At 39.5% G+C, this 18815-nt stretch overlaps 3 protein-coding genes across 5 annotated transcripts in view; 1 reads left to right on the top strand and 2 right to left on the bottom strand.

Annotated features, from left to right (window-relative positions):
- The window catches only part of CECR2 (CECR2 histone acetyl-lysine reader), a 172977-nt gene that overhangs the window by 127553 nt on the left and 26609 nt on the right, over positions 1 to 18815 (bottom strand). The gene's annotated exons all lie outside the window — the stretch shown is intronic.
- Positions 5313 to 10011, bottom strand: LOC140599929 (peroxiredoxin-6). The gene has a single exon (XM_072766370.1). It carries the CDS (start codon positions 6177 to 6179, stop codon positions 5505 to 5507), a length of 675 nt encoding a protein of 224 aa, XP_072622471.1. The 5' UTR covers positions 6180 to 10011; the 3' UTR covers positions 5313 to 5504.
- LOC112917600 (ubiquitin-conjugating enzyme E2 N-like) lies at positions 13117 to 14318 on the top strand. The gene has a single exon (XM_025995619.2). It carries the CDS (start codon positions 13176 to 13178, stop codon positions 13629 to 13631), a length of 456 nt encoding a protein of 151 aa, XP_025851404.1. The 5' UTR covers positions 13117 to 13175; the 3' UTR covers positions 13632 to 14318.

The following is an 18815-nucleotide window of genomic DNA, read 5'->3' as shown; positions in this document are numbered from 1 at the left end:
CTAAGTAGATTGGCTATATCCATATTGCCATGAGACAGGAAGGCAGCACTGGATGATGTCTCCTAAGAAGGTGAATACAGTTCCACCGTCACTTGCACCAAGAAGTCCATCAAGTGTTTACTCATGAAGACACAACATACCACAAATGGAGACTCAAATCATTTTTGATCTTCATGAATAACTTCAAAGAGCTTTTAAAGGCATACTGAGGGACTCTCAGACACAATTTTTCCACTCCCAGAAGTCCTAATTTACCTTTAGCAGAGCCTCCAGAAAAAAGGATTCTCCTGGGACACCTGGGTGGCTCAGTGGTTAAGCATCTGCCTTTGGCTCAGGGCGTGATCCCAGAGTCCTAGGGTCCTGGGATCGAGTCCCATACTGGGCTCCCCACAGGGAGCATGCTTATCTCTCTCCCTATTTTTCTGCCTCTCTCTCCATGTCTCTCATGCATAAATAAAATCTTTAAAAAAAAATTTCTCCTACCTTTTTTCTGACCCATATAGGGGGTATAGTTATATATCCTTCCATCAGTTACTTCTGTTGAAGGTCACACAAAATTGAAACTGCCCTCATATCCCTCCCCCAATGCAAAAATTCGTGAGTACTACAGAATTTTGAACTGGAAGCCAAAGGCTTCTTTATTACTAAGAATGAGAGCTAAGCCAATGTGCATTACACACACACACAAAACAAAAGTAGCTGAAGAGTGAATGTGAGGGATAGAAGATTCAATGATGACAAATGCCTATTACCTTATTTGAGGGAAGGAGACTGAATACACCGAAATTATACTTCTCCAGTTCTAGCTAGTTATAATAAATAGGTAAGAATACCAGAATTGGGGGTGGCTCAATTAAGTGTCCAACTCTTGGTTTTAGCTCAGGACATGATCTCATGGTTGTGAGACTGAGCCCCACTCAGGCTCCTTGCTCTGCATAGAATCTGCTGGAAATTCTTTCTCCCTCTCCCTCTGCCATCCCATTGCTCATGCGCAAGTTCTCTACCTAAAATAAATCTAGGGCAGCCCAGGGGACTGTTTAGCACCGCCTTCAGCCCAAGGCCTGATCCTGGAGACCAGGGATCAAGTCCCACATCAGGCTCCCTGCTTCTCCCTTTGCCTGTGTCTCTGCCTCTCTTTCTCTCTCTCTCTCTCTCATGAATAAATAAATAAATTTTTAAATAAATAAATAAAAATTAATTTAAAAAAATAGAATACTGTAATAACTACAACCACAGTTCTAGATCATTTATTTGACATGCATAAGAAATGGGGCAAGTTATCAAAATATTAGCTATGACAACCAAAAACATCACTTAAAAAGAAAAACAAACAAAAACACAACAGGTACATAACCTCGAGCACAGAAATTCCACCATAAATTTGATCCTAAGTCATACACACACACACACACACACACACACACACACACACACACATTTCAGCAGTTTAAAACTGGGAAAAAGCTAGATGCTCGACAATAGGGAGGTGATTAAATAAATGATGGCATAGCCACATCTGATTTTAATGACAGAATTACAAATCTGCATGTAAAATAAAAATAAAAAGAAAAGAAAAAATAAAAAGAAATGGTCATTATTAATTTTATTTACCTATTTTTAAATAGAAGTATAGTTGACACAAAATGTTACATTAGTCAGGTGCACAACTCAGTAATTCAACAATTCTAGTTATGTTGTGCTTGCAAGTATAGCTATCACCTGGCACCCAAAGCTATTACAATACCACTGACTTCATTATATTTTACTTTTAAAAAGGACACAAAATGTTACATCACATAGTGTTGTATTTTAAAACTATGTGTCTGCATATATATAGAGAGACCTGCGTAGGCTCAAAATAACTATCGTTTTTCCTTTCTGCTCATCTCAATTTTCTTTTTTTTTTTTTTAAGATTTTATTTATTCATGTGAGACAGAGAGAGAGAGAGATGCAGAGACACAGACAGAGGGAGAAGCAGGCTCCATGCAGGGAGCCCAACATGGGACTCAATCCCGGGTCTCAAGGATCACACCCTGGGCAAAGGCGGCGCCAAACTGCTGAGCCACCCGGGCTGCCCTCATCTTAATTTTCTAAAAATTTTTACAATTATCTTTTTTTACAAAAATGGTACTATTTTGAATTGTGACATTTACTTAAGTTTTCTTTTCGATAAAAATTTAGAATAGGAAACAAGGTACCAAAGATCTGGATTTTACTAAATGAAAAGAGAAGACTTCTCTCAGGACCTATGTGATCCAAGTCTTCAATTCTTTGTATCTTGTCTCTGTAGCAAGCATTTCCATGCCTATTCAACCTGACAATTACTTTCAACAAAACCCAGATTTTATAATCTAAGTCCATTACATCACATTCTTGTACTCAAGGGAGGCCCAGATGGATCTTTCACACTGGATTGGGCACCAGGAACTGATGGCCTCGTTCCAAAGTGCAAAGCCACCATCTGTAGCCTTCTGTTAATCCTCTCCATCTCATGTGTCCTGTCCCTGATTCTTATTGTATACCCATTGCACAAGGAATCCAGATCTGCCTTCCAGGTGTCTCTTCTCATAAGGCAGATAGAAAGAGAATATTTTTAAAACTTATATATGTATTTTTTTATTGTTGAAGTTTGATTTGCCAACATATAGTTTAACACCCAGTGCTCATCCCATCAAGTGCCCTCCTCAGTGCCTATCATCCTGTAAAAAGAGAATATTAAAGTAACCCTCAAAGCAATACCTTCACTCTATTCTCTTAAACCAAAAATATTACTTTGTGCCTAGTGCCAAAAACTATGGAAAGTACTACAAGGGTATAATACAGAGAACCTAAAGAGTTCAACTGATAAAACAGAACTCATAAACACAAAACAATGAGAAAATGTTCAAGGCTCACCCTACTATTTAATGCTAGGCTTGGTGATCTTGGATCTAACCCCAACTCAATCCACTAATTTATTGTATAACCTTGGGCAATGTCCTCATCTGTAAACTGAGTCCAAACTTAATTATCGCTCACATTCTTTCTAGCTCTTACTTTCTGAAGCTCTAGAAACAATAGATCAGGAAAAGGAAAGACAAATGTTGGCTTCCAGAATGTGTTACAAATTACCTACGAGCAAACAAGGAAGATTTAAAAACCAAGTGAACCGGGAAAGGGAAGAAAGTCTCCAGTCAATAAGAAACCTATTCTCATTACATAATCACAAAGTAAACAAAACTACACTCTTCTCCCTTGCATTAGAGAAATCCTGCAGACTATTGTCATTAAAGGGGAACAATAGCTTAGAAAAACATTTACATACTTACTCAATGTCTACTATATGTAAATAAGCTCTTTACTAGGCACAGTTAAAATTACAAAAATGCATAATACAGTCCCTGCTTTTAGGAAACTTTATTTCATTCATTCATTCCATGAATATTTACTGAGCACTTACTATATGCACAATTTCATGTCTTGGGGGATCGAGAGTGAATAGGATAGACCACATCCTTGTCCAAATGAACACTCAGTCTTAGGGGGAAACAGTCAAGGAAGTATACAAAAACAACTGCAAAAAAAGAAAATTGTAAAGAGCAATACGACAGAATGACAAGAGGAGATATAGGGGTAACTACTTTAAACCAGTGATCACAATCAACAGAATGTTAACAATTACCAAAGCTCAGTGATGGGAATTCTTCTCTCTATAATGTTTACTTTAGAGCACCTGGGTGGCTCAGTTGGTGAGCATCTGCCTTTGGCTCAGATCATGATCCCAGGGTCCTGAGATCGAGTCCCAAATCAGGCTCCCTGCCTGGAGCCTGATTCTTCTTCCTCTGCCTGTGTCTCTCTCTATACCTCATGAATAAATACATAAAATCTTTTTAAAATTTACTTTAAATTTCCAAAACAAGCCATAGATAGGTAAGATGACCATGGAAGGTTTCAGTGAGATGACATCTGAGCTAAGACTTGAACACTAGTAACAGGCCATGTTCTTCCATGCCTTCAGGATAGAGGAGACAGCTGCTGCAAGGCCCGAAGGAGATCAGAGCTTTTATGAGAAAAAAAGCTGATGTGACTAGACCAAGTGCTAGAGAGAAACAGTTCAAGGCAAGGCTGTGAATGAAGAAAACTTTTTCAGGGAATTTACTAAGCAATGGTAAGGAATTTAGAATTTATTATAAATGCATGAAGCTACTGGAGGATTTTAAGTAGGAATGAAAATACAAAATATATTTGATTTTGATTTTTCATATTGAAAAGCAATAGAAGTTAGGTGCTAAATCAGGTAACCCAAAATATATTTAATAATTGGATGAATTTAAAATTTTTTTAAAGATTTTATTTATTTGACAGAGAAGAGAAAGTGAGCACAAGCTGGGGGGCACCAGAGGGAGAGGAAGAAGCAGGCTCCTCATTGAGCATGGAACCCAATGTGGAACTCAGGGATCATGACCTGAGCTTAAGACAGACACTTAACCAACTGAGCCACCCAGGTGCCCTGGATGAATTCAAATTTGAGGTGTCTTTATCTCCTTAATAACTTTGTTAAAGCTGAAATTGAAATTGGTTTCTAATTCCAAGCATATGAATCCAGGACACTTAATTCAAGTACCTGAAAAAGATGGCTCAGAAGCATCCTGGGGGGACACCTAGGTGGCTCAGCAGTTGAGCGTCTGCCTTCGCTCAGGTTGTGATCCTGGGGTCCTGGGATGGAGTCCCACATGGGGTTCCTTGCTGGAAGCCTCTTCTCCCTCTATGTCTTTGTGTTTGTCTATGTGTGTCCTCATGAATAAATAAATCTTAAAAAAAAAAAAGAAGACGACGACGAAGACGAAGACAGAAGAAGAATGGCAGGGGCACCTGGGTGGTTTAATCAGTTAAGTATCTGCCTTTGTGACTTAGGTCATGATCCCAAGGTCCTGGGATTGATTGAGCCTCAGCATTGGGTTCCTGGCTTGGTGGGACACCTGCTTCTCCCTCTCCCTGCTACTCATCCTGCTTGTGCACAAGCTCGCTCACTCTCTCTGTCAAACAAACAAATAAATAAATAAATAAAATCTTTTAAAAGGAAAAAGAATGTCATTCTGGCTACTTTGACAGCTGTCACATAAAGAGGTAAATTAAGGCTTAAGACAAATGAATGACTTGCCCAAATCACATAGATAAGAGGAAAAACAGGGAAGCTGGAAAATGAAGTCCAGTTCTTGATTTCTTGTCCAGTGTTCTTTCCAAAGCATCATTAAAAAAGCAAACATAAAAGTAACTTAGAACCTATAAAGACAGAAAACAAAGTAGTGGTGGTTGCCAGAGGCTGGGCAACCTTTTTTTTTTTTTTTTTTTTTTTTAGTGCCATTTTCATTTAATAAGCCAGTAGTAGAGCAACCTAAAGGCTTTAGCTGTGATCACCCCAGGATGTTTTGACGGAACAGTTGCAGGAGAACATGACTGGCAGCCGGGATCCTCTGGCTCACTGAGCTACACCAACAGCTCCAGCACCGACTCCTCGGAGAGACTAAGGCTGGGGTGTGTAGCGGAGGTACTTCTTGCCAGATGGGAGCTCTTTGGTGAAGACTCCTTTAGGGAAGAGTTTTTTGGCTTCATCTTCAGGGATGGTGGGAAGAACCATCACGCTGTCTCCATCCTTCCAATCAACCGGGGTGGCAACCCTCTTCTCTGCCGTCAGCTGGAGGGAGGTAATTACTCGGAGAATCTCATCAAAGTTCCGGCCAGTGGTCGCTGGGTAGAGGATAGACAGCTTCAGTTTCTTATCAGGACCAAAAATAAACACCACACGAGCTGTCACAGGCATGCCCTTTTCGTCCTTCTCTGCCGGGTCCAGCATGCCTAACAGGATGGCAAGGTCCCGATTCTTATCATCAATGATGGGGAAAGGTAATGTTTCTGTGGGCTCCTGCCCATTGTAGGCATTGATATCCTTGCTCCAGGCAAGATGGTCTTCAACACTGTCCACTGAAAGGGCAATCATCTTAACATTCTTCTTGGCAAATTCTGGTGCCAGCTTTGCAGCTCTGCCAAGCTCTGTAGTACACACAGGGGTAAAATCTCGAGGGTGAGAGAAGAGAATGCCCCATGAGTCTCCCAGGTAGTCGTGGAAACGGATGCGGCCGATGGTAGTATTGGCCTCGAAGTTGGGAGCCTCGTCCCCGAGAAGGAGACCTCCGGGCATGGCGGCAGCGGTGACGCGGGAAGACGAGGAGGCGAAGCAGCAGCAACCACCGCCTTCCCGGCTCTGGCGGCGCAGCTGCCCGCCGCCGAGTGAGGCCGCGCACGGAGGAAATGAAAAGTGACCTTTTAATGGGTATAGAGTTTCCTTTTGCAGTGATAAAAATGTCTTGGAACTAGACAGAGATGACAGATGAACAACATATTAAAATTACTAAATGCCATTTAGTTGTACATTTTAAAATGGTTATTGGGTTAATTTTACCTCACTATATAATGATTTATAAGTAACATGTATTTGGTTATTCAGATAACAAAAATATATTTTTCAGATATGTCTGCTCTTCATCCACAGTTCCTGAAAAGCTTCGATCCAATAAGGTGGCATGGGTGTCTTGTTACTAATGAAGGTGACTTTTGGACTCCACCCAAGGGCAGGAACTCCCTGCCAGGAGGCAAAATCATGTGATGAAGAGATTGCAACTTTCAGCCCCACCCCAGCCCCCACCTCCAGGAAAGGAAAAGGGGCTCTGACTGAATCAAACAATGGCCAATCATGACCAAGCAATGAAGCTTCCATTTAAAATCCAAAAGGACTGGGTTGAGGGGTGCCTGGATGGCTTAATCATTTAAGGGGCAGATTCTTTGATTTCGGCTCAGGTCATGACCTAGAGGTTGTGAGAACTAGCGCCACATCAAGCCTGGTTGGGATTCTCTCTCCCCTTCCCCACTAGTGTGCACTCTCTAAAAAAATAAACAAAACAAAAAAACGAAAATGACTGGGTTCAGAGCTTCCAGACTGGTGAACACCTGGAGATGTGGGGAACATGGCATGACCGGATAAAGTATAGAAGCTCTGTGCCTGTTTCCTTATACCTTGCCTTATGTATCTCTCCAACTTGGCAATGATCTGTATCCTTTAACATATCGTTTAATAAACCGGTCAATGTGTTACCCTGAGTTCTATGAGCTGCTCTAACACATGAACAGAACCTAAGGAGAGAAGATCCTGGGAACCTATGGTGTACAGCCAGTTGGTAAGAAGTAGAGATAACAACCTGGACTTGCAACCGGCTTCTGAAGTCCAAGGTGGAAGTTGTTGGAAACTCCAACCCATAGCCAGGTCAGAGGCACAAGGTAACAGCCTGGGGCTCACAACTGGCATATGAAGCAGAAGATGGGGAGGAGTCTTATAGGACTGAGCTCTTAACCTGTGATCTGATGCCATCTCCAGGTAGAGAGTGTCAGAATTGGGTTGAATTCTCAGACAACCCCTCTGCCACATTGGAATTAGATCTGGGAAATCAAAAATTGAGCTGGTGTCAGGAGAGGATACCTCCATTTTAAAAGTAAACTTAAAGAGAGCAAATGTGATGACAAGATTGCATAAGTCATTAAAGCAGAGTTTTGTAGGTCCACGTTCTAATCAAAACTCAAAATAGGGGTGCCTGGGTGAACGGTTGGTTGGGTGTTCGACTTTTGGTTTCGGCTCAGGTCATGATTTCAGGGTCCTGGGATGGAGCCCCAGGTTGGACTCTGTGCTCAGCATGGAGTCTGCCTGAGATTCTTTCCCTCTCCCTCTGCCCCTCTTGCTCATGCTGTCTGTCTCTCTGATATATATTAATAAATACTTTTCTAAAAAACCCTCAAAATAAAGTGAATTAGTTTAAGTCTGGCAATATTGGTATTTTGAGGTAGAGGATTATTTTGTTCTGGGGAGCTGTCCTACGCATTAAAGGATATTTGACAATATCACTGGCTTGTACCCACTGGATACCAGTGGCCTCCCTGCCAACTTGTGACAACTAAAAATGTCTCCAGATACTGCCTTAGTCCTCTGAGGGGTAAAGAACCCCTTGTTGGGAATCACTGTTAGACAACTGCTTAACTTTTTTGTATCTTAATTTCCCCAACCATCAATTGCACATCTGTAAAATGAGGTTGAAAGGTGTTATCTTATTCAAAGTCTCTTCCAATTTTGCAATTCTAGTCCATAGTTTGTTCATCATCTATTTATAATCCAATGCAGCAGACTTCTCTTTTACCAACCTTACTCTGGGTCTTACCAGACTGTTGCAAGCATATGATGAAATGACCAAGGAAATGTCTTTACACTGAAATCTCAAGGACAGTAAGCCTGGCTTTGATGAGGATTCACCTCAAATTTCTATCCAAAAGAAGTACTGGTATAAAAGCTTTTCCCTTAAGAGCCAAGAACACTGTTAATAAATGAATGCTCAAGTTGTCAGAGGACTATAGTTTCTGAACCTACATTTTTGTCCATTTGTATTTAATATGCCTATTAAATAAATAAGTTACCTCTCCTGAACTTGACTGAAACATCTGCTTCTTCATCTTAACAGAGTTTTCAAAGATTTTAGGTTTCTCAACTTTCATAGAATACCCCAGAGGTTTATGGGCAATAAAGGGTTAATTTAATTGGTTCCATGTATGCTCAAAGAATTACAAGCAACTTCATTTAATTATTAAGTAGCCAATTGGGTAATCTCTATGGATGATTAGTACTCTAATGAAATAATGTCTTCCAGTTCAAAGCTGTCATTCCAATCAGGAAACGGCTCTGCAACTAAAAGATAGAGCTGACAGTATCTCCAAACACTCATGCCATGAATTTGGGGAAAGGGAAATGAACCCATTTTGTATTTCACCCTTTGTACTCAAAGATTTTAAAAGTTCCTGTATTGACATTATAAAGCACTCCAATCAAAAATAGAATACACATTCTTCTCAAGTGCACATAGAACATTTAATAAGAGAAACCAGATTCTGGGCCATTAAAACAAATCTCCATGAATTTAAAAAGGATGCTAGTCATATAAAGTTATCTTGTCTGACCAAACTGGAATTAAATCAGACATCAACAGAAAGTACTGGGAAAAAAATCTCAAATATCTGAAAACTAAATAACATACTTCTAAGTAACCCACAGATACAGGAGAAATCACAAGGGAAACAATGAAAACCAGAATGTTTTTCCCTAGAGTGAGGAATAAGACACGGTTGTCTGCTCTGGCCACTTCTGTTAGACATTTTATGGGAAGTTCTAGACAGTGCAATATGGCAAGAAAAAGAAATGAGGTATCCAGAACGGCAAAAAGAAGCAAAGTGTCCTATTCACGGGTAATAATGATCACCTATGTAAAAAAAGCTGCTAAAAGAGATGAGTTTGGAAAGATTACAGAATACTGGGAGTGCCTGACTGGCTGAGTTGCTGGAGTGTGCACCTAATGATCTTGGGTTTTTAAGTTCAAGCTCCATATTTGGTGGAGAGATTACTTGAAAATCTTTAAAAAAAAAAAAAAAAAAAAAGGTTCCAGAATATAAAACCAATATACAAAACTCAACCGTATTCTTATATACTAGCAAAGAACAAATAGAATTTTGAAAAATGTACAAAAACATAAAAACGTATGAAATGCTTCACAATAAACCTACCAAAAGACAAGAGACCGAAACAATGAAAAATACTGTTTTTCTGTGAGAAATTAAAGAAAACCTAAACAAATCGAGAGAGATACATTTTCATGGGCCAGAAGATTATAAATACTACTACTGCGTTCACTTTCCACAATTGATATATACATTCAACACAATCCCAATCAAAATCAAGGCAGGCTTTTTTAATAGAAACTGATAAACTAACTCTCAAATTTATATATAAATGCAAAAAAATATAAAATAACCAAAACAAGGGATTCCTGGTGGCTCAGCAGTTGAGCGCCTGCCTTTGGCTCAGGGCATGATCCCGGGGTCCCGAGATTGAGTCCCACCACTGGGTCCCACATTGAGCTCCCCCTGCATGGAGCCTGCTTGCTTCTCTCTGTGTCTCTCACAAGTAAATAAAATCTTTGGGCATCCTGTGTGGCTCAGCAGTTTAGCACTGCTTTCAGGCCAGGGCATGATCCTGGAGACCCAGGATCAAATCCCACATCAGGCTCCCTGCATGGAGCGGCTTCTCCCTCTCCCTCTGTCTCTCTCTCTCTCTCAAATAAATAAATAAAATCTTTAAAAATAAAATAACCAAAACCACTGAAAATGAACAGCAGAGTAAAAATTACTAACATTAGTTAAGACTTATTACAAAGCTACTACAGTTATTATAGTTTATTACAAAGCTACAAACAATGTTGTATAGGCCTACAAATAAATTGAAAATAACCTTAAACTTTCAGCGGTTGAGCGCTGCCTTCAGCCCAGCATTGAGTACCATATCGGGTTCCCTGCATTGAGCCTGCTTCTCCCTCTGCCTGTGTTTCTGCCTCTCTTTCTGTGTCTCTCATGAATAAACAAATTTTTTAAAAATCTAAAAAAAAAAAGAAAGAAAATGAAAATAACATGAACAGTCCAGAAATTAGTTTATACACACACACACATACAGGTGACTGATCTTTGACAAAAGTACATAGACAATTCAGCAGGTAAAGGATGGCCTATTCAACAAATAGTGTTAGAAAACATGCAAAATAATTAATAATAATAATAATAATAATAATAATATTAAAAACCTCTCCCAAAACCAAAAATTTTAAGACTTTTAAAAAAAATTTAAAGATTTTATTTACTAGGGGGACAGGGGAGGAAAAGTGAGTGAGAGCAAAAGAGCAAGGGAAGGGAGAAGCAGACTCCCTGCTGAGCCAAAGGCAGATAGATATTTAACCCACTGAGCCATCCAGGCACCCCTAAACCCAGAAACTTTGATCAAAATCTCACACCATATGCAAAATATCGACTCGAAATGGTTCACAGACCTAAAAATAAAACCTAAAACAATAAAACTTCTAAAAGGAAATATATGAGAAAACCTTTGTGACTCTGAGTAATGACGATGTCTTAGATATGATAATAAAAGCACAACTATAAAAGAATAAATTGATAAATTAGAAGTCATCAAAACTTAAAATTCTTTTTTTTTTCAAAACTTAAAATTCTGAAAAGAAAACCTACAGGCGGAGAAAAAAATGTATATAAAAATCGTATTTCTGAGGGACTTATATCCATAATATATAAGTAACTTAATAAACTATCCAGTTTTCTAAATGGGCAAGGGAGCTTAGAAATTCCACAAAAATATGTGAATAGCTATCAAATACATAAAAAGTTGCTGGACATCATTAGCATTAGAGAGATATAAATCAAAGCCACAATGAAATACAACTTCATACCTAAAATGACAATGACAAGTACTGATGATAATGTGGAGACACTGGAACTCTTATACATTGCTGTTGAGATAAACTGGTACAGCCACTTTGGTAAACAAGTTTGGCAGTTTATTTAAAAAGTTAAACATAACTCCAATCCTACTCCTAGATACATAACCCAAAGAAAATACATGACCACGCAAATACTTATTAGCAAATACAGCTATTATTCATAACAGCCAAAAAGTAGAAACAACCCAAATGCCCACCATCTGATAAAATGGATCCATACAATAGAATGCTGTTCAGCCAGAAAGTATTCAAAAAAACAATAAATGAAGGCATGTTTAAACATAGGAGTCGACCTAAAAAAAATCCCAATGGCAAAATCAAGAACAATTTGAGCAAGAAAAAAAAAAAGTATTAGATTAAAACCCACAGACTAAATGGAATACCCATGAGTCTATACTGATGACAATAACAGACTAATAAGCGGAAATAATAACTAAATGTGATGTGGCATGCAGGATTTAAACCTGAAACAAAAAGACACTAGGGGAAAACTGCTGGTGTCTGAATAAAGTTTGGTGTCCAAATAAAGTTTGTAGTTAATAATATTGTAATAAAATTAATAGCTTAGTCTTGACAAATGTGCCATGGCTGTATAAGATTAGACTTTAGGGAAGCTGGGTAAAGGGTATACAGCAGGAGTCAGCAAGCTATAGACCACAGGCCAAATTCAATCTGCCAACTGTTTTTATAAATAAAAGTGTTTTTAAAAATTTTATCTATTTATTTACTCATGAGAGACACACACACACAGAGGCAGAGACACAGGCAGAAGAGAGAAGCAGGTTCCACACAGGGAGCCCAATGTGGGACTCCATCCCAGTACTCTAGGATCACGCCCTGGGCCGAAGGCAGAGGCTCAACCGCTGAGCCACCCAGACGTCCCTATAAATAAAATTTTACTGGGGGATCCCTGGGTGGCTCAGCGGTTTAGCTCCTGCCTTGGGCCCAGGGCGTGATCCTGGAGTTCCAGGATCAAGTCCCACATCGGGCTCCCTGCGTGGAGCCTGCTTCTCCCTCTGCCTGTGTCTCTGCCTCTCTCTTTCTGTGTCTCTCATGGATAAATAAATAAAATCTTTAAAAAAATTTTTTTTTACTGGAACACAGCAATGCTCATTCATTTACTCAGTATCTATGGCTACATTGATGGAACTGAGTACTTCAAGAAAGATCACCTGGTTCACAAGCCTGAAATATTTTCTACCCAGTTCTTTACAGGAGAAGTTTGCTGACCCCCTAATTCACATGAACTCTCTGTATTGTCATTACAACTTTTCTGTAAATCTAAAATGATTCTAAAATTAAGTTTTCTTTTTTAAGTTAAAAGTTGACCTACCATACAATCTAGCCATTCTACTTCTAAGTATTTACTCAAGAAAAATGAAAGCACTTATCCAAAGAACGGCACATAAATGATCATTAATAGATGAACTGGATAAGCAAATTATGGTACATCCACAAAGTGGAACAATAATCAGCAATATAAAGAAATGAACTATTGACACATTCTACAACATGAATGAATCAAATCTCTAATTATGCGGAGTGGATGTAGAGCAATCCCCCCAAAAAGTACATACTGCATGATTCCATTTATATCAAACTTTGGGAAATGCAAACTAACATACAGTGGCAGAAAACAGAGTGTTACCTGGGAAAAGGGCAGTAGTAAAGATAAGTAAAGATTACAAAGGATTACAAGGGCCACTCGTGCGTGAGGCGAGTGGAGCCAGGGTCGAGAGCTGAGGCCGAACTCGGGATCTGACAAGATGGCCGGGCTGCCCCGCAGGATTATCAAGGAGACCCAGCGTTTGCTGGCAGAACCAGTTCCTGGCATTAAAGCAGAACCAGATGAGAGCAACGCCCATTATTTTCATGTGGTCATTGCTGGCCCCCAGGATTCCCCCTTTGAGGGAGGGACTTTTAAACTGGAACTATTCCTTCCAGAAGAATACCCGATGGCAGCCCCTAAAGTACGTTTCATGACCAAAATTTATCATCCTAATGTAGACAAGTTGGGAAGAATATGTTTAGATATTTTGAAAGATAAGTGGTCCCCACTGCAGGTCTGCACAGTTCTGCTATCGATCCAGGCTTTGTTAAGTGCTCCCAATCCAGATGATCCGTTAGCAAATGATGTAGCAGAGCAGTGGAAGACCAACGAAGCCCAAGCCATAGAAACAGCTAGAGCATGGACTAGGCTATATGCCATGAATAATATTTAAAATCGATCTGATCATCAAGTGTGCATCACTTCTCCTGTTCTGCCAAGACTTCTTCCTTTTTTGTTTGCATTTAATGGACACAGTCTTAAAAACATTACAGAATAAAAACCCAGACATCTTCAGTCCTTTGGTGATTAAATGCACATTAGCAAATCTATGTCTTGTCCTGATTCACTGTTGTAAAGCATGAGCAGAGGCTAGAAGTACCATCTGGATTGTTGTGAAACGTTTAAAAGCAGTGGCCCCTCTCTGCTTTAATTCATTTCCCCCATCATGGTTTAAGTATAAAGCACTGTGAATGAAGGTAGTTGTCAGGGTTAGCTGCAGGGGTGTGGGTGTTTTTCTTTATTATTATTTTTGAGGGGGAGAGGTAGTTTTATTTTAATTTTATGGGCTCCTTTCCCCCCTTTTATGGTGATCTAATTGCATCGGTTAAAAGCAGCTAACCAGTTCTTTAGAATATGCTCTCTAGCCAAGTCTAACTTTATTTAGACGCTGTAGATGGACTAGCTTGATTATTTGAACCAAAATGGGAACATTAAACAAACATTACAGCCCTCACTAATAACATTGTGACTTTGCTGTCAAGTGTAGAATCCTTCCTTCAAGAAAAAGCTTGTGACCATTTTGTATGGCTTGTCTGGAAACTTCTGTAAATCTTATGTTTTAGTAAAATATTTTTTGTTATTCTAAAAAAAAAAAAGGATTACAAGGAACTCTTGGGGATCATGGGTATGTTCACTCTTTTGATTGCGATGATGATGTACAAGTGTCTACATAGGTCAAAACTTATCAAATTGTACATATAGGTGTATATACATGCAGTTTATTGTATATCAATTATACATCCATCAATAAAGTTTTAAAAGAAATTGATAAAATACTCTTCTAATCTTCCAATCTCAAGCAGTGGTATGGAGAAATAAACTAATCCATCAACAAAATCTCTTTAACTGCCAATTTCTGTAATCCACTCTTTCCTTCCTCCAGAATATATGTTGTTTAGAGAAGATGAGGGTCTTATTTTTTTTATAGATTTATTTATTAGAAAGAGTACACGCGTGCACACACACGCACAATGGGGGGGCAGAAGAAGGGGGAGGAGAACCGTAAACAGGCTCCACGTCCAGTAAGGAGCCCAACCTGGGGCTTGACTGATCAAGGATCTTGAGACCATGATCTGAGCCAAAAACCAAGAGTTGGATGCTTAACCAACTGAACCACCCAAGAACCACCCCCCACAGAAGGTTTTAACTCCTAGCTCGTGATTAATAATTACACAGGTAATGACACAGATTATAATTACACAGGTAAGCTCGTTATTTACAGAACAAACTTCCTCTCCCTATCATCTGCCTTTAGAACAACCCCTTTGCTATCTCTGGTCTTCCCAGATTTACTGTCTTTCTTTATGCATCTAATCCCAGGAGAAAAGAAAATGGCAGCCAGCGCAGCAATCAGAATGTAGCTTTCTATCCTAGAGAATAAAAAAAAAGGAGTTGGGAGTTGGAACAGGCATACCTCGAAGACACGGCAGGTTCAATCCCAGGCTATCACAATAATGCATGTATCCCAATAAAGTGAGTCAAAGGAACTTTTTGATTTCCAGGTGCATAAAAAAGTTATGTTTATGCTATACCCTATTAAGTATACAATAATATCTATTAAGTCTATTAAGTATACAATAATATCACATCTTAAAAAACAATGTACACAACATAATTTAAAAATATTTTATTACTATTTATTTTATTGCTTATTTTATGCTAACCATCATACGAGATTTCAGCAAGTTATCTTTTTGCTGGTGGAGGGTCTTGCCTCCATGTTGATCGGGCTGCTGACTGATCAGGGTGGTGGCTGAAGGTTGAGGTGGCTGTGGCAATTCATTAGACAACAGTGAAGTATGCCAAACTGAATGACTCTTCCTTAACAAACTTATTTCTTTGTAGCTTGAGATGCTGTTTGATAGCATTTTACCCACAGAACTTCTTTCAAAAGTAAATCCTGCTGCATTATCAACTAAGTTTATACTGTCATTTCAACAATCTTCACTGCATCTTCACCCGGAGTAGATCCCATCTTAAGAAACCACTTTCTTTACTCCTCTGTAAGAAGCAACTCCTTATCCATTCCAGTTTTATCATGAGATTGTAGCAATTCAATCATATCTTCAGGCTCTACTTCTAATTATAATTCTCCTGCTCTTTCCACCACATCTGCAGCTCTTCCTCCACTGAAGTCCTGAACACTCAAAGTCATCCATGCCAAGACTGGAAACTTCTTCCAAACTCCTGTTCAGGTTATTTAGACCTCTTCCCATAAAGCACAGATGTTCTTAATGGCATCTAGAATGGTGAATCCTTTCCAGAAGGTTTTCAAACTTACTTTGTCCAGATGCATGAAAGAAACCGCTATTTATAGCAGCTGTAGCCTTATAAAGTGTTATTTCTTAAATAAGACGACTTAAAAGTTGAAATGCTTCTCTAACCACAGGCTGCAGAATAGACCTTGTGTTACCAGGCAGGAAAAGGACACTCCATCAAAGCTCTTAACTCACTGAGCAGCCAATTTTGAAAGGAATCTTTTGTTTTTCTGAGCAGATCTCAACTGTGGGTTTAAAATATTTAAACCATATTGTAAACAGATGTGCTGTCACCCAGGCTTTGTTGTTCTAATTACAGAGCACAGGTAGAAGAGATTTAACATAGTTCTTAAGGGGCCTGGGACTTTCTCAGGATGGTAAATGAGCACTGGCTTCAAAACAAAGTCGACAGCTGCATTAGCCCCTAACAGGAGAGTCAGCCTGCCTTTCCTCAGAAGCTTCCTTTTCAGGCCTGATTGACTCCTCCTCTCCAGCTATGAAAGTCCTAGATGGCATCTTCTTCCAACAGAAGATGCACTGAAAAGCTGTTATTCTCTTGTTAAGGTAGCCTCACTTATTAATAATCTCAGCTGGATAACTTGCTGCAGCTTTTACATCAGCAATTGCTCCTCTACCTTGCATTTTTGTACTATGCAGGCAGCTTCTTTCCTTAAACTTCATAAAACAACCTGTGCTAGCTTCAAACTCTTCTGCAGCTTCCTCATCTCTCTCAGCCTTTACACAGAACTGAAAGGTTAGGGCACTGCCCAGGATTAGGCCTTGGCTCAAGGGAATGTTGTGGCTGGTTTGATCCTCTAACCAGAGGACTGAAACAACTAAAATGTTCTCCATATCACCAACGGGACTGTTCTGCTTTCCTATTCACTGGAGTAGCACTTTTATTTTCCCTCAAAACATTTCCTTTGCATTTACAACTTGACTGTTTTGTACAAGAAACAGTTTTCAGTTTATCTTAGCTTTCAACATACCTTTCCTTACTAAGCTTAATCATTTCTAGCTTTTGTTTTAAAGTGAGAGACGTGGGACTCTTTCTTCCTTTCACTTGAAACCTTAAAGGCTGCTCTAGGGTTATTAATTGGCCTAACTTTAATATTGTTGTATCTTGGGACACCTGGGTGGCATAGTGGTTCAGCATTTGCCTCTGGCTCAGGGCATGATCCTGGTCCAGGATTCAAGTCCCACATCAGGCTCCCTGCAAGGAGCCTGCTTCTTCCTCTATCTCTCTGCCTCCCTCTGTGTGTGTCTCATGAATAAATAAAATCTTTTTTAAAAATTATATATATATATATATATATATATATATATATATATATATATATATATATATATATATAGTTGTATTTCATGGAATAGGAAGGCCTGGAGGTAGAGATGAGGAAACAACCAGTCGGTGATGCAGCAGAACCCACACATTTATCCATTAAGTTTACCACCTTAGGGCAGCCCCAGTGGTGCAGCGGTTTAGCACCGCCTGCAGCCCAGGGCGTGATCCTGGAGACCCTGGATCGAGTCCCACGTCAGGCTCTCTGTATGATGCCTGCTTCTCCCTCTGCCTGTGTCTCTGCCTCTCTCTCTCTCTCTCTGTCTCTATGAATTAAAAAAAAAAAAAAAAAGTTGCCACCTTAGGGGCACCTGGCTGGCTTAGTCAGCTGGGCATCTGCCTTTAGCTTGGGTCATGGTCCCAGGGTCCTGGGATTGGGAACCATGTCAGGCTCCCTGTTCAGTGAGTTTGCTTCTCTCTTCACCCTCTGCCTTTCTGCCCACTTGTGCACGTATGTGTGCACTCTCTCTGTCAAATAAATAATCTTAAAAAAAAAATAAGTCTGCCATCTTATACAGGCACAGTTCACAGAACCCCAAGACAATTACAGAAGCAACATCTAAGATCACAGATCACCATAACAAATAAACTAATGAAAGAGTTTAAAATATTGCAAGAATTACCAAAATATGACAAAAAGACACAAAGTGAGCAAATGATGCTGGAAAAATGGAGTGGCCTTACTTTACCACAAACCTTCAATTTGTAAGAAACACAGGATCTACAAAGTGCAATAAAACAAGGTATGCCTGTAGTCTCTAGCTACTTTTACTTCATACAGCTCCCCAGGGTCCCATAAACTTCAATACCACTAAGTTACTTTCCATGTTACTGTCCATCAGACACTATTACTACTTACCTACTCCACCACACCTCAATAATAGTTACCTGTCCTAAAGTTCTCCACTTCCCACACCCCTTTCTTTACTTTTATTATATACAAACCCCTCTTCCTCAGTCACTCAACCTGAGTTTGACATAAAAATTAAGGGTAACCCTAAGGATTACTTTGAAACTGCATTCAAGGGGAAAAGATCTGGATTTTTTTCATCTCCAAAGATAATAAATTTTTATAGAAAATTACGTAAATGAAACATCTGATACCCAAGTCACACTAAAATGTGTTTATTTTAGACGTCATCCCTGAATGTACTATGAAATTGCAGACATTGTTAATGCCTTCTGGAAGTTTAAAGGAAAATGAGGAAGTTCATACAAACATGGAAACCGGGATCCCTGGGTGGTTCAGCGGTTTAGCACCTGCCTTCAGCCCAGGGTGTGATCCTGGAGACCCAGGATCGAGTCCCACGTCGGGCTCCCTGCATGGAGCCTGCTTCTCCCTCTGCCCGTGTCGCTGCCTCTCTCTCTCTCTCTCTGTGACTATCATAAATAAAAAAATAAAAAAATAATTTTTTTTTAAAAAAAGAAAAAATAATTGCCACATGAGCATTAGCATGCCAGCATTAAATGCGGAGCC

The sequence above is a fragment of the Vulpes vulpes genome, chromosome 8, assembly GCF_048418805.1.
Source record: "Vulpes vulpes isolate BD-2025 chromosome 8, VulVul3, whole genome shotgun sequence".
Lineage (NCBI taxonomy): Eukaryota > Metazoa > Chordata > Mammalia > Carnivora > Canidae > Vulpes > Vulpes vulpes.
This window is presented reverse-complemented; position numbering and strand designations above follow the sequence as displayed.

Bases quoted from the DNA above. Each gene is read 5' to 3' on its own strand.
- LOC140599929 (XM_072766370.1), bottom strand. From the start codon at position 6,179: ATGCCCGGAGGTCTCCTTCTCGGGGACGAGGCTCCCAACTTCGAGGCC.
- LOC112917600 (XM_025995619.2), top strand. From the start codon at position 13,176: ATGGCCGGGCTGCCCCGCAGGATTATCAAGGAGACCCAGCGTTTGCTG.